This window comes from Macaca thibetana, chromosome 12, assembly GCF_024542745.1.
Source record: "Macaca thibetana thibetana isolate TM-01 chromosome 12, ASM2454274v1, whole genome shotgun sequence".
NCBI lineage: Eukaryota > Metazoa > Chordata > Mammalia > Primates > Cercopithecidae > Macaca > Macaca thibetana.
Window position 1 is genome coordinate 125,923,631 of NC_065589.1, and position 14,906 is coordinate 125,938,536.

Here is a 14,906-nt window from a genome sequence, read left to right on the forward strand (position 1 = left end):
TGCTCCCCAGGGACGGAGATGGTGCGTGGTACAGGCCTGGTGAGAGGAGGGCCTCTAGCCCCTCAGGACAAGGACCACTGCCTGGGTGCTAGGTTGTCTTTGGTTAAGGGGCAGGAGGACGAAACAAGTACCTGTCACAGACTGCAAGGCCCTGGCATCCCTTGGAGGCTGCCTTGCTAATGGACAGCTGCAAAGGACTCCAGAAAGGTCCCTGGGCTGGCTGGTTCAAACCCTGGCCCTGCCCATCTGGCTGGTGACCTCTGCCCGCGGGTGCCCTCGGGAGAGGAGCCCAGCACTGCAGCAATGCACACAATCACTGCAGTCAGATGCTGCCCCAAACCCCTCTGCCACTGGGAAGATATGGAGACACCCAGGTACCAGAGGACAGTGACAGGGACACGGTCCCATCAGAGAGCTCACGGCAGTGTTGCACAGCGGTGGCAGCCCTCACGGGGTCAGTGAGAGGACCCACCCTGGAGCACTCAGCATCTCACCACACTCAGGAGTGGCTGCCTTCCTCTCCTGCACCCGGGCTGGGCTGGGCTGCACTGGGGAGGACGGGTGACTGGGCAGCCACACACACTTGCAGGCCATCATCCCCTGGCTCTGTGGCAAACCATGGAATGTGGTCCCCAGGGTCTTCCTGGTGGCCCAGGGCAGCACCTGTGATCTGTGTGGAATGCACAGGGTCAATGTCATGCAGGAGGCGGCTCCCTGCGATGAGGGCCTCCTAAGCTCTCCATTCTGGGATTCTCCAGCCTTTGCTGGCCTGACCCATCGCCTGCCTGGGTCCCCATCTGACCCACTTGCTTAAGGATGGGGGTTTGCTCCTGTCCTGGAACAGCCATACCAGTCCCACTACCTGCCTTTTACCCACTGGGTGAAAGCTGACACCCCTCACTTTATAAGAACAATGTTCTCTGCTGGGAAGGTTGCCAGCCCAGCTTCCAGGAAAGCAGAGGAACAAACCCCTCCTTGCCGGGCTTGGCTTCCCGACGGGCCTGCTTGGATGGTGAAAGCATGACTTGGGAGGCGTATACTTTCGCAGGGTTCAGGATGTGGGCCGACAAGCAGCCCTGTCTGGACTTGTGTGAGCAAAACCAACCGCTCAGACCTGCTCACCTTCCTGCCTGCCAGGAGGGAACAGAGGCAGGAGAGGAGGGGCCTGGAGCCCTGGGGGCTGTGGTGGGCGGGAAGGAAGGAGGCTGTGGCAAGGGTTGGAGTCTGGCCCACTGAGGCCCTTGTTCTCCAGGCAGAGCTGGAACCTGCTCTCACTCCGGGGCCCACCTTCTCCCCGGCTTAGGGCCTGGGCAGGGCCTCTCCTTACAGGTGACATCACAACCCTCTCAACTCCCCGGGAGATCATCTGCTCTGCCTGCCCTTGATCCTCTCAGGGGAGCTGACGCATCACACCTGGTGACAGCTGCTTCCAGCAGGTGGCCACTCATTCTGCTGGACCTTGAGGAGGGTGGGCCGGTGGTCCCTTGGGACCTGCCCAGGGTCCCTGCACCATCCTGGGCTCCCTGGAGAGCCCACCACTCACAGAACAGCTGCGTTACCCTCCCAGAGGCAGGGACCGTGGTGGACACGAGCCCCATGCCTGGCTGACGCCTGGCTCCCACGCTGGGGAGTGACCTGCCTGCACCTTGTCACTGGGAGGAGTTTGGGGGAAATCCTGGAGGCATGGGCCTGTGTGTGAATCCCAGCTCTGCCACCGGTGGCCTTAGGTGATGAGTGAGTTAGGCTCTTTGAGTCTCAGTTTTCTCATCTGCAAAACGGGGCCCCTGACAGTGAGGCCTGAATGAGACTGGCCTGGCCTGGAGTGGGTGGCAGTCGGTCACAGCCCCTCTCCACTCCCAGACTGCACCCTTGGGACAGGAATGCCCTCCTTTGTGCCTCCACTCCTCAGCAGTGCCACCACGCTGGCATCACCCCACAGCACAGCACCTTCCCTGGCCTTCCCTCCATCAGCTGCGGTCGGGCTGGAGGACGTGGCTGCACCGCTGCGAAGGTTTCCCTGCCAGGAAATGTGGACCAGGATTCCAGGGAGAATGCAGCTGCACACTCCGCAGCCCGGCGGCTCCCTGCTCCGGGACGACACCCCCACCTCACCCTGGCCACGATGACGCAAACACAAAACCTCAGTGCTTACAGATCCCGATCTCCCAAGGTCACCAATGCTCCAGAGAGGTAAATATTTACACGGGAGCCTCCAAAGCTCATAACTCAGAGGGGAGATGCTACCCCTGCTGCCTAGGGGCTGCAAACATTTGTTCCTGCAAGCCCTACAGCAGAAGGCGCTTTCTAATTCTCATGTGGACGGTGAGGCGTAGGCCCTTCTGTCTGAGGCCAGTAGGGGCACGGCAGCAGGGGTGCCGCACACATGCGGCTGGGGCCACGTGGGGTGGGGGCACATTCCAAGGCTGGGATGATGGGGGGGCTGCCACCCCCCCGCTCCTTTCCGAGGGGGTGCGAGAAGCTTCATCCACAGAGCAGTGTCCCGCAGGGGCAGCCCTGGGTGCTCCCGCAGCAGACAGTGCCCAAGTGGCCTGGAGACTGAGGGCAGGGCCAGGCACCAGGCTGGAGGCACAAACAGCAGCGTCGTCAGTGTCATGGGGGGAGGCTGAGGCACAGGGTGTGGACATCCAGCTCCTTGGCAGGGCTGGGGGGGTGACACAGGCAGGCTTCACTCTGGGAAAGGCCCACCCAGATTTTCACTGGGAGTTGGGGTGGGGGGACCCTGTGACTTCAGAGCTGTGGGTTCCAGGCTCTGGTTTTAGCTGGTGTTAGTTGGGTTTCCTTCCAACTCAATCTCAAAGGGACCCCAATACATGGGGCAAAATCGCTGCGAGGGGCCCTGGCACAGGAAGAACTGCCTGCTCGTCTGGTCTTCCTGGGCTCGGGGCCATGCAGGTGCCACTGTGGGCACTACTGAGGATCTCCAGGGAAAGCCCTGGAGGGTGCGTGCTGCAGGGAGGATGCTGGTCAGCTGCCGTCTGTCCACCCGCTCACACTAACAAGTCCCGGCTGAGCTCTCACCGCCAGCAGGGTCCCATGGGGTTCAGAGGTCAGCAGGCATACCTCTTCTTGGCATCTGTCTCAGCTGCAGGATGGGATGTGCCTGGGCCAGCCTGGCCCTACCCGGTGCAGGCACCGGGATGCCCCAGGCCCGAGCCCACACACGGAGAAACGATGAACAGGAGGAGAGAAGCGGACAGCATGCTACCCACAGAACCCTTACAGACCGATGTGCAAAGAACAAACAACCCTGCAGGGAAAACAGGCCAAAGACACGAACAGCTCGGTGGAGGAGACCTCAGTGGCCAATAAACACATGGTGAGATGCCATCTCTCCGCCAAGGGGAGACACGCACTAAGAGCACAGAGGTCCCATTTCCCGGCTCCTGGCCTGGCAGAAATGAGCCAAGTGTGCCCGCCCAAACAATGGGGAACCACAGGCACAGCATGGTGGTGAGGAGAACCTCCCTCTGACACACTCCTAGGGACACGTAAGGACGGTGTGCGAGCACCGTGGCCGCACCTGGACTGTGACAGCCGAAGTGAGATGCTCCCGGCAGCTGCATTAGAACCGAGCACAGATCCGTCCGGACTACCTTGATGTTAAGTCCAGCAGTCAATGAATTAAACATGCATGTCAGGGACCAACAGGGATAGATCTCAGAACAAGGCTGAGTGAAGACAGCAAGTTGCAGAAGGTCAAGCAGAGTTTGATAAGGGTTCTGGAAAATTAGTAACAGCAAAATGGCAGTGTGTATCGTTTAAGGAATACACACATCTACAGCGAAAGCATAAACAAAAGGGCAGGAAACACGTGAAACGCAGGACAGTGGTGCTGAGCGAGGCTGCGGGGAGGCCGGGGAGGGGGGGAGCACAGTGCGTGGGGTCTTCACCTGTGAGCCGCACCCAGCTCTGAGGCTGCAGCGGGAACGGAGGTGAAACTCCACAGGGCTCCCCAGTTACACCCCCGGAGATGCCATGTAGGGGGCGATGGCAGCTGGTGGGGTCCAGGGAAGGGAGGAACCACTGCATCTGAGGAACAAGGCCTGGGCCCTCAGCCAGGAGGGCCTCTGCGCAGGGCCAGCATCACGCGGCACCCACCCCTTCCTCCTCTTGACCCTGAGTTCCTCTTGGTTGGGTCTCTAGGTTCTCAGATGGCTGGGGGTGGGGTCGGGCTGCCACCCACAGGGTCTCACGACCTGGGCAGCAGGACAGACGTGCACAGTCTCTATATCCTGGCTGCTGGCCAGGGAGGGCCAGAGCTTTTGGGAGATCCTGGTAGAGACAGCCTTTTGTCAAGTGGGCACAGTCAGGAAGGCACTGGGCGGTCCCAAGGCCATAGCCCAAGGTAAGCAGGAGACCCCCACAGCCAAAGCACAACATGCTCCAGGTCATCACCTTGGAAGGCCAGTGATGACGCTTGGTGATGTCCCAGATCACAGGACCCAACCTGCCCAGACTTCAGCTGCTCTGCGGGAAGCTCCCTGCAAACCAACCGATTCATGGAGTGAGAACAAGGGCTGACTTCCTAGCTGGCTCTGGAGGTCTCTTCCCTGTCTCCAGGAGAGCCGGGCCACATTAGCCTCTTACAGTACAGAGGCCACAGTGGAACTGTGGGTGCAACTCCAAGTGCCTACGCACCGCATAGGCATTATCAGTGTGCCCATTTTACAGACGGGGAACCTGAGCTGCAGAAGCCTATGAGATGCAAAGCCAGGATTTGGCCCAGCTGGTCTGGCTGCAAGCCTGGGGCCTCTCTTTTGTTCTGCTGCCACCCCTGGTACGGTCCCGGGGTTCCCCAGCCCCGAGGTGGGTCCCGGCCAGCCTGGCCTGCCCTCCTTGTTGCTGGGTTACCCATAGAACCTTCTGTCCCTGTTTGCTGTGGAGGGTGAAGGATGGCGTGGAGCTTACAGAGTGGACTCTCATCTCCCACCACTCCATGAGGCAGGAGAAGAAAACAAGGCTAAGTATTCCCAACTTCTCTAGGCGGGAAAGGGGCCAGAGCTAGAATGCCAACTGGGCTGGCCCCAGAGATCGGACGTTCCAATGTCCACCTGACACAACTTCCGAGCAGTGGCCTGGGCTGACCAGTGGAGAGCCACTCCCAGGGAACAACTGGGATCCTGGACAAGGACCAGGCCTGCCTCAGCAGGAGGCCCTGTCACAGGGAGATAACAGGCCCCTGCCCCTGCCGATGACCAGCGGGGGCGGTCACCCACGGCCACCGACCTCTGTGGCCTTCAAGGCTTCGTAAACAATTAGCTCCAGAGCTTCAGTCTCTCCAGTTCGTATCTTTCCAGACAATTAGCGGTTTGCCCTGACGGGCCGGCCCTCCTGTTGGGCCTTTTAACGTTCTCCGTGTAAACAATCCCAGGCAGCTGCGCTGGTCACGTGTGGCCTTCAAAGGCAGGCCAGGTGCAGGCCGTGGGAGCTGCCTCTCACTGAAGCCTTGGCCCCGCGGCCAGTCCCCCCACGGCACGCGGACAGCTGCTGACGGCTCGCTCTCCCGATGAGGAACTGGGCCTGCACCAGGCTGCGGAATGCCAAAGGGTTATGAGTGGCCATGGCTCCCATAGGACACGGACACGGTCCGGGGCTGAGGGATCATGAGGTCACAGGGGTCACGGTTAATAAATCACTGGTTCCTCTACAGAACCAAATGGCAGACTGCCACCCCCTTTTTGAGATGGGAAGACTGAGGCTCAGACAGATCTCTACCTGGGCCCATGAGACCCACCGGGTCCAGCCACAATGTAGGAGGGGCTGCCCAGGGCACTCCTCTCTTCCTTGGACTCTCAGCAGAACTTTCCGGAAGAAGCCCACCCAACACACATCCCAGGTCCTGAGCAGACAGCTGAGTCCCTACGGATTCCGTGCCCTCCACCGCAGCCTCAGTGCCTGGTCTGCACAGAGAGGACCCAAGAGCTCCCGAGGTGGCCTTGAGGCAAGGAACGTGGGGCGTGTCACCCCCACAGGCACCCTCCCCCAGGGAGCCAGGCCCCAGCCCCAGCCCCAGAGCACACACTGTGTGAGTCAAAGAATCAAGGACCAACAGTGGGGTGGGTGTGAGGCCCCAGAGGTCCTGCGCCCTGGAGGGAGTTCAGGGCAGGGGCACCACGGCAGCAGAAGGCCACAGGCTGGCAGGGACGGGTGCAAATCCTCAGCGCAGCTCCCAGCACCCACAGAGCTGGCTCAGGAGCAGCTGGTGGCGCGGAGGGGGAGAGCTGTCCTGCATGGTTTTCGCTCCATGGTCAAGGAAGACAGCCCCAGCTTCACACCACGGCTGGGGTAGGACGTGTGTGGTCTCTGGTGACTGGACAGCCTCCCTCCACCCATCTGCTGAGCCTAAATGCCCTCTAACAGCCTCTACCCTGGGTTGGGTGGTCTGGGATCAGCACTTGAATGCTCCTGTGTGGGCATGTACCTGCCATGTTTTTCCAAAACGACAGCCCTTGCACGCTGGGGACTTGGGACAATGCCCCATCACGAAAGAGGCACTTTCAGGAAAGGAACAGAGAGATTAGGCCACAAGTCCCACAGTCAGAAAGCAGCCGGCCTGCATGCAGGGGCCTGTCTCCACTCACGCCGTCCCATCTCCACTGGCCCCTCTTGCTGTGACTGGCCGGGTCTCGGATGCTGTGTCTGAAACCCAACTGTGCTTTCCAAGCGCGGTTTCCATTCCACACCCCTGCTCATCCTGCAAACCGTGTACGTGGGAGGCTTCTCCACTCGCTCAGGGCACTGCAGCCCATGCCTCTCACTGCCACCAGCTCACTGTCATTTGGGTGGAGCAACCTTATCCCCTAGGTCTAGACCTATTTTTTCAGCATAACATACCCCACCCAAACCCCAGACAGACAGCAAATCTTCATAGAAAGAGCCAACTGAGTCTCTGAAAAGGCAACAGAACAATGGTCTTAAGAGATGAAAACCTTTTTGCAAACAAAATGTCACCTCACCTATAAGTGCTGCCGTGTGGAGTCGGCCTCAAGGACAGGAGAGCAGGTGCCAATGAGTGTCCAGGTGGCTGCAGAGAAGTGCCCGAAAAGCAGCTGGCAGGGGATGGCCCGAGTCTGCCTCCCGCCTGAATCACGCAGCCCTTCCAGTGGGGCTCCCCTCTGACGGGGCCCCGCATGCCACCACTCGGTAACTGCTCCCCGGAGCTCGGCTTCTCACGCTCTTCCCGTCTCAGACCCGAAAGACCCACCACACGCTACCACCAAGTGGGGGCTGAGCCCAGTCCTGCTGCCTCCGTGATGCTCGAGGTCTGACCCAGAAACACCCCCCAGTCTTTCATAGGGGAATTCATCCCCACAAAATGCCACGTGGGATGGTGATGGCACCCAGAGAGGGAAGCTGAGGGGCTGGGGAGACTCCTGGGCTTCCCACCTCCTCACCCTCCAGCACCCACTGGGGCAGAGCAAGGACATAGGAGCAGAGGGATGGCCTAGACCCAACTGCACCCACACACGCTCACAGCACTGCCCCTGCACGGCTGACCCTCCCTGGGCTGGTGGTGGCATCGGTGGTGCAGGACCAGAGGAGTACCTGAAAACAGCCCGATCTTACGGGGAGGTGGCGGAAGGGGCTGGCCACACTGCGCCAGAAGTCAAGCACCGCCGTGGGCAGTCTCCGCTGCCAGGGGGCCGACTCTCAGGCAGCCTCACCAGCACTACCTTTGCAGAGCCCAGAGCCCAGGCGTGATGCCCGTCCTTCTGCTCTGAGTGAAGGCCGCCAGATGTCTTCCAGTAAACGCTACAACACAGGCCCACGTGGGAAACTGCCCGGGTCTGCCCAGGTCTCAGAAGCCCCGGCGTTCCGCATCTGGCTGGCCTGGGCCGGCGGCGATCGTTCCCGCCTGCAGACAGCCTTCCACAGGCGTGCAGGGGTGGCGGGGAGCAGAGGGCTGGGTGCGGCATACCGCCTTCAGGACAGACAGACAGACAGATGTCCACATGCCAGCTCCTGGCCCTCCAGGCTGAGGGGCTGACACATTCTCCACCATCTCTGGGGCCTGACTTGTGTGGAAAATGGGGCCGATCTTCATATACGTGTCTTGTGGGAGTACTGGGGCCAAAGATGACCCATTCCAAGTGCCTGTTAAGCACTCAGGGGACAAGAGCCACCCTGCCAGCCTCTCTACAAGCCCCATGGCTTGTCACGCCTGCCTCAGAGAGGCGGAATTCAGCCCCACAAAATGCCACGTGGGACAGTGATGGGCACCCAGAGAGGGTGCATCCCAGGCCCCTGGGAGCTGCACCCGTCTCTCAGCAGGGGTGAAACTCAGTCACCTGTCAGCAGGTGAGGACACGTGGGTGACTGGGCACGGCTGCTCCCAAGCGCCCTACATAGATGGGCCACCCCGAGGGTGCACTCGTGGGGCAAGGCTTTGCAATAAAAGCCAGAAGATTGGTACTTTCGGGTGATTGAAGAAAATAAATTAAAAAAGAAATTCACAATAGGCTGGTGCAGTGGCTCGCACCTGTCATCCCAGCACTTTCACAGGCGAAGGTGGGCAGATCACCTGAGGTCCCAAGTTCGAGACTAGTCTGGTCAACATGGTGAAATCCCGTCTCTACTAAAAATATAAACAAATTAGCCAGGTGTGGTGACGGGCACCTGTAATCCCAGCTACGTGGGAGGCTGAGGCAGGAGAATCGCTTGAAACCGGTAGGTAGAGGTTGCAGTGAGCTGAGATCGTGCCATGGTCCAGACTGCACTGGACAGAGTGGGACTCCGTCTCAAAAAAAAAAAAAAAATTCACAAGCTATTCAGTACCAATGAGCGTGTCCCTGACATGGGTGCTCATAGACCACAGGTGGGAGCACACCAGGAGCGGGTGTTCCGAAGAGGAAGGTAACGCTTCCACCGAGAGCAGTAAAACATTCAGACTCTTCAACTCAGAAATTCCACTCCCAGCAATCACCAAAGGAAACCAGAGCTAAGCGGAATATTCACACACAAGGAGCAGTCCCCACCGAGTACAGAATGGGCAACCTGCACGCTCACCCACTGCCAGCCAGCGGTGGCACACCCAGAGCGCAGCAGCTGCAGCCACTCAAATATTAAGTTTTTAATGACAACAGACAACATTTATGGTGTAATTTATGCGATGGCTTCGATTACAGTGGAAAAACCATGCATGGGGAATGGATGATTTTCCTTCTCTTCCTCTGCCTCGTGCTTTCCTCCCACTCACCTACCAAACAATCATTAGAACCACAACAAAGAGGGCGTGAAAGAAAAAGCCTCCAAGTCCTGAAAGGACGACAAAACCAGGCCCTGGAGGACGCCAGACCCGACGTGGCCATTCCCCCCGCATGGCAGCCAGAACTCGCACTGAGGAAGAAACCTGGATTCCCTGGCCCTGGGGACCCAGGTGAGCGCTGCACTCTCTGATGCAGGAGCAGGAGTCCCCAGGACTCCCCGCAGCCCACGTTTTACGGATGAAGTGCCTAGGACAGGAAGCTCTGGCTTGAAGACCACCAGAGCAGCACAGCAGAAATGATCTCCCAAGCCAGAGGACCGTCTAAAATGATCCTGTCACCAAACCATTTGTAAGTTTGCCTTATCATGTGTCTGCTTTAAAAAAAGGACTTTTTTTTTTTTTTTAAAAATCTGTTTTTAGTGAAAATCCAGGAGCATCTTAACCACAGATTCCCTTCTCATCTTAACCAAAGGACTCTCTAGGCAATGCAGGCGGCAGTGACACCCCCAGCCCGGTCCCCAGGTCCTGCTCATTGGCCCCAGTCACATGCTCTGGGTAACATCTGTCCCCATCACAGCAGATGACGGCTTGTCCCTTGATCTCAAAGAAGAAAGGGATTATGCAGGTAGGGTGGGAACTGTCGTGTGCCACAGAAACAAAGGCTCTCATCTAAGCCCACCCCCGCCTGGTCTGCCTCACCAAAGAGCCCCCCAGGTTCTCAGGGAACAGCATGACACTCAAGGCCGACTCCGTGAACTTCAGTCACAGGGAAAGGGCGGGGACAGAGTCCAGATCCTGCAGAGCCCAGGAAGAAAAAACATTCTCACGGTGCCAGCAAGAGGGCAGTGCCTACTCAGCATCAGGCCACAGCAGTGCCAATGCACTGTGCAGGTGCCAGGGTGGCAGATGGGAGAGCAGTTGAAGCGCCTAAGCCAACAGGGGAGTCTAGGAACAGAAAGCCAGGGAAGGCTTCCTGGAGGAAGGGGCATCTGAGCAGAGACTGAAGGGAGGGGAGGAGCAGGCAGAACAGTGGAAGAGGAGAGCAGGCACACCAGGTGGAGGGCACACAGGCCTAGCACCAGGCGGATTTCCGGAGTCTGAGAAGGCTTCAGGATCACGGAGGGCAGGTCAAAGGCGAGGCTGCAGGCACCGAGAGGGCACATCACGAACCTGCGGGCTCCTGCGCCAACCCTCCTGCAAGGAAGCATTGTCTCTGTAGGCCAATGTCACAGAGGCTTTGAGCCCACTGAGGGCTCCAGAGAGGCCCTGGTGCAGAGAGGATGTGAGCTGGGCCCGGGACCCCGGCCAAGGTGGCCCAGATGCCACACTTGGGCTCCAGATGCCCTCCATGGCTCCAAATGAAGCCTACATGATCTCAGGGACATTTCCAGGGTGGCCCAGGCAAGGCCCTGACCACACCTCCTCCTGTGTTACCTTCAGGCAGAGGAAGGGGGAGGTTCTCGCTCTGGAGCACCGTCCGGACCCTCTGAGCGACAGCAGAGCATGCGGTGCTGAGACATTCTAACCGAGTGGTCCCTGGAATGGCCGGCTATTTGGCTGCTGCCTGGGGATGGCCACACCTCTTCAAGGCCAGCCAGCAAACGTCCTTCCAGGGCAGTCTTACACGCACCCTGGCTGATGTTGGCGGATGAGGCAGCCGCCACAGTGAACACAGGACCAAAGAGGGACCCGCCAACGCTCTGCTCACACTCATTTCTCTCTACCAAGGCAGCCAAGCACTAACAGCCACTAGAAGTTCCAAACCATATTCCAGGAAGATGTCAAAATCCTGTTCATCTCCATGTGTCACCTGAGTGTACGCCCAGCTGAGAGCAGCCCAGGCTGATGCTGTGCAATGGGGAGGCTGGCAGCCGGGAAGAGCCCCACCTCTCTTACACGCACCACAGGCCCACTGAGGCCCTCACAAACCGCGGCAGGGGATGGGAGGGGCTTGGTGGAGAGGTTCCAGGAGCCAGCCTTGGGCAGGGAGGTGGGCAGAGACAGGAGGAAAAGAGGATCTCAGTCCCCAGAGAACACAGAGAGGGCAGGGCAGAGTCAGAGTGAAGACATCGCAGGAGGGCCAGGGTGACACCTGAGTCTCCTGACACCAAGCCCACTTAACACCAGGCACCCCAGCAGGGACGGGCACTGCCCCTGATAGAGAGTAGCTGGGTCCCTGGGCAGATGGGGGAAGCGCATCCCAACCGCCACAGCACAGCGGCTTAGCCCAGCCCCAGCCTGGGCCAGAGGACTCAGGTGGCGGGGTAGCACTCAGCAGGTGGACCTCGGTGCAGCTCGGCCCTGCCAGCACAAAGCCAAGATTACCTTGGCCTCCTGAGGAAGCTCATTAAGAAAGCAATCTACCTAGTGCCTGCAACAGAAATGAAGGGAGTGGAGGCAGAGAAGAGGGACTCGGGGGGCAGGATGCTGTCACCTGCCTGGTAGCACAACCCACTTCCAGAGTGGGCGGCAGAGGGGGCATCCTGAAGGCCCTGGAAGCCCCTCCCAACCCCGCCGCATGCTGCTGAGCTAGCAGTTTCCAGGCTGGCAGCCCACCTCCGCGAGAGGCATCTGTGTTTTCCGTTCTTGCTCCACACATGCTCCCTGGGCAGGGGGAGCCGGGCCGCCCTGGCACAGCACCTGGCGCCCCATCAGCCCCACCTGGTCCTCCCACTCTCATGGACAAACTCCAGAGAAAGAAGGCCAAGGCCCTTCACCGTGGGGACCCACAGGCATGCGGGGCTGCAGGGAGAGTGTGCTGGTTGCAATCTAGGGCTGAGGTGGCCTCTGCTGAGCAGGCTGGCTTCAAAGGCTCCGGCTTCTTGGCAGCCCGAAGCTTCCACGCACTCCTCTTAGGCTGCCGTTCCAAGTCCCTCTGGCAAAGGGGGTGGCCCCCACCCTCTTACCCGCCACAGGTAGGGAGGCGCCTGTTGGTACTGGTCAGTGACCAATTCTGGAAGCCTACTGCTCCGGCTGGCAGAAAGGCGGTGGGGGCATGGCGGCAGTCCCAGGCACAGCTCAGTCTAGCATAGAGCGGCTGGACCGGGGCTGGGGGGCCCTGCAGCAGGAACGTGCATCTGTGCAAAGCAGACCACGTGCTGGGCCGGAAGTAATCCTTCATGGGCCCTAGACAGGCATTTCTGTGACCACCAAGTGTAGAATGTGGCCCTAAGGGGCTCAGAACATCACCTCCCAGGCTGGGAGCTGCTGTGCGTGCGTGTGCATGCGTGTGTGTGTGTATACAGTGGGGGGTGGGGGGAGAAAGGAAAGTGGGAAGATGCTCCTCCAACTCTAGGACCCCCATTTCCTGACAGTCTGAGAAAGACCAGAGCAAGGACTGAGGGCTGTGCAGGGGAGCAGTGACTTGGACTCTGCTCAGCTCCAGGCTGGCCGGACCTTCCAGGCTCCCCAAGCACACCTGAGAGCCTGCAGCCTCTGGACCCAAGAGTGCCAGCCAACAGGCCTACAACCACCCAGCCTCCTATCACCAGCCTGTCTGCAAACTCAGCCCGAAGGCAAATTTGGAAGAGAAACAAAAGGCAGACAAGAAGCCCTGCTCCTGGCCCTTCCCAGCCCAGACTTTGGGGAGGAAGGCCCCGAATAACCCAACTTTAACTGCTGGAAACCCAGCAGCACCCCAGGTTCCCCTACAAACGGCTTCCCAGGAGAGCTGCCCCGGCACCCCTCCCATGCCTTGTGTCCTCACGCAGCTCAGCTCTGTGCTCCCCAACTCCCGCAGACATGGGGCTGGGGGACCCCAAGAAAGAGGTGTGGCAGCACAGGTTCCCTGGACCAGCTCAGCTACCCCCATCCTGGCTGGTGGCTTTCTGGGGAAGGTGGTCCCCCATCGGCTGGCTTTTGTTCCTCTCTTCAGGCAAGCTTGTGCCTGGAAGAATTTGGCTGGAAGGCCCCACTGGGAGGACAGGCGGTACTGCCTCCTCCCCGCCCCCAGCCCCAGGTCAACAGGGCCTTTGTTCTACCTGCACACACCGGCAGGCAGGCGGGCAGAGCCAGCCCCCTTCCCTGGCAGCTCCCCCACCCTCTGAAGGCAGGCACTCCAGGCACAGGGGCGGCACCTCACTACTCTCCCTTGCACTTTTGGGACCACAGCACCGAAGCGGCACGGGGAAGCCAATACTCCAGGTGGGCCACGCATACACCCAGAAGCCCGCGTCCCCAAGTTCGGCGGGCCAGACATCGCGGCGCACAGCAGGTAAGGTGGCCCGAGGGCAGCGGGCGGGGACCCTGGAGAAAACCCGGGCGCTGCGCCGCCAAGCCGGCAGTGGGGCAGCACCATGCAAGGAAAAGAGGGTGAGAGCGAGCTCAGAAAGCGCGGTGACAGCCGGCCAAACCAGAGGAGCTGGGAGCCTCGGGTGCCCGGCAGGTCGGGAGGGGTGGCGGCGAGTGGGGGCCCCCAAGAGGGCAGAAGCGGGTGAGGAAGGCAGGGCCGACCCAGCACTGCACGGCGGGCATACGGCCCGGCCTCGGGGGCGCAGCTGCGCGAGGATCCCGCCGCCCCAGCGCTCACCTGGGCGTGCGCAGCGCGGCGGAGTCGCGGCGGTCCAGCACGCCGGGCACGCAGTTGGTGAGCTCGGTCCAGTCGGCGTGCAGCCCGCAGCTCCAGCCGGTGGAGAAGCGGGAGAAGAGCCAAGTCTCGCGGCGGTTGGGCCGGTAGCAGGTGCACTTCTTCTGGCCGGGCCGGCAGTCGCAGGGCACCTCGAGGCGTACGTTCTGCACGAGGTGGCGGCCGAAGGTGGTGCCGCCCGTCTTCTGGATGTGCAGGAAGACGATCACGTCGTCGCCCTTCATGTCGAAGCGCAGCGAGCGCTCCAGCTCGCGGACCGGGAAGTAGTACTTCTTCTCGTAGTGGGGATCGGGCGTGGGGAACAGGTCCAGGTCGTCGGGCGGCGCGCGGCCGCCAGGCGCGCCCAGGCTCAGTCCCGGGCCCGCGTACTGGTACAAGATGAGCATGAAGCACACCGAGCCCGCCACCACCAGCACGAACTTGCTGGCGCGCTCAACCATGGTCCTGCCGCCAGCGCGCCGCCGCCGCATGTGTCACCATCGCCGGGGCCCGGGCGCGGGGCGCGGGGCCTGGGAGGGCGGGGGGCGCGGGCGCAGCTGCCTCCGCCGCCACCCGCGCTCCGGCCCGGCCCGGCTACTCGGCGCCCAGGCCGCCCGCAGCGGCTCGGGCCCCGACCCTCCGCGGCGCCATGGCTGCTCCTCGCCCGGCCCCAGCTCCCCGGGCCCGACGCCCGACTCCGCTCCCGCTCGGCCCAGCTCCCGGCCCCGGCCCGCACGGCGCGCCCCGCGCCCCCCGCACCGGCAAGCTCTGCTTCGCTCCGCGCCGAGAACGCTCTGCGCCGCCCCGCGCGCCGCCGCGTCTCCGCAGTCCGCCGCCGCCCCGCCCCGGCCCGCCCCCGGCCCGCCCCCGTGGCGTCTCTTGACGTCGCCGCCCGCGCCGATCCTCGGCCCCGCCCCCGGAGTGCCGGGGGCCGCCGCGGGTGCTGGGCGCGGGACCAGGGTCTGCGGCGGTGGCAGGGCCGCTCGCGGGCGGGCAGCCGGGGACTGGGAGGTGATTCCTCCCACAGGGGCGTGGGGGACCAACCGGCCGCGCGGAGCCCAGGCGTGGGAGGCTCTCCTGGCTGGGGCCGCGGCGGGGGGTGGGGGGCGCGGCGGC

General features: G+C 61.4%; 2 protein-coding genes across 2 annotated transcripts in view; both read right to left on the minus strand.

Annotated features, from left to right (window-relative positions):
- POLR2D (RNA polymerase II subunit D) overlaps nt 1–9,756 on the minus strand; it is a 471,659-nt gene extending 461,903 nt beyond the window's left edge. Inside the window, exon 1 of the mRNA XM_050751601.1 lies at nt 9,730–9,756. The gene's annotated coding sequence lies outside the window, so the exon portion shown is untranslated. The remainder of the gene's footprint in view (nt 1–9,729) is intronic.
- The window catches only part of HS6ST1 (heparan sulfate 6-O-sulfotransferase 1), a 66,496-nt gene extending 51,910 nt beyond the window's left edge, over nt 1–14,586 (minus strand). Inside the window, exon 1 of the mRNA XM_050751592.1 lies at nt 13,755–14,586. Within this exon, the coding sequence (XP_050607549.1) occupies nt 13,755–14,281 (527 nt within the window). The 5' untranslated portion in view covers nt 14,282–14,586. The remainder of the gene's footprint in view (nt 1–13,754) is intronic.
- Between the last annotated feature and the right edge of the window lie 320 nt (nt 14,587–14,906).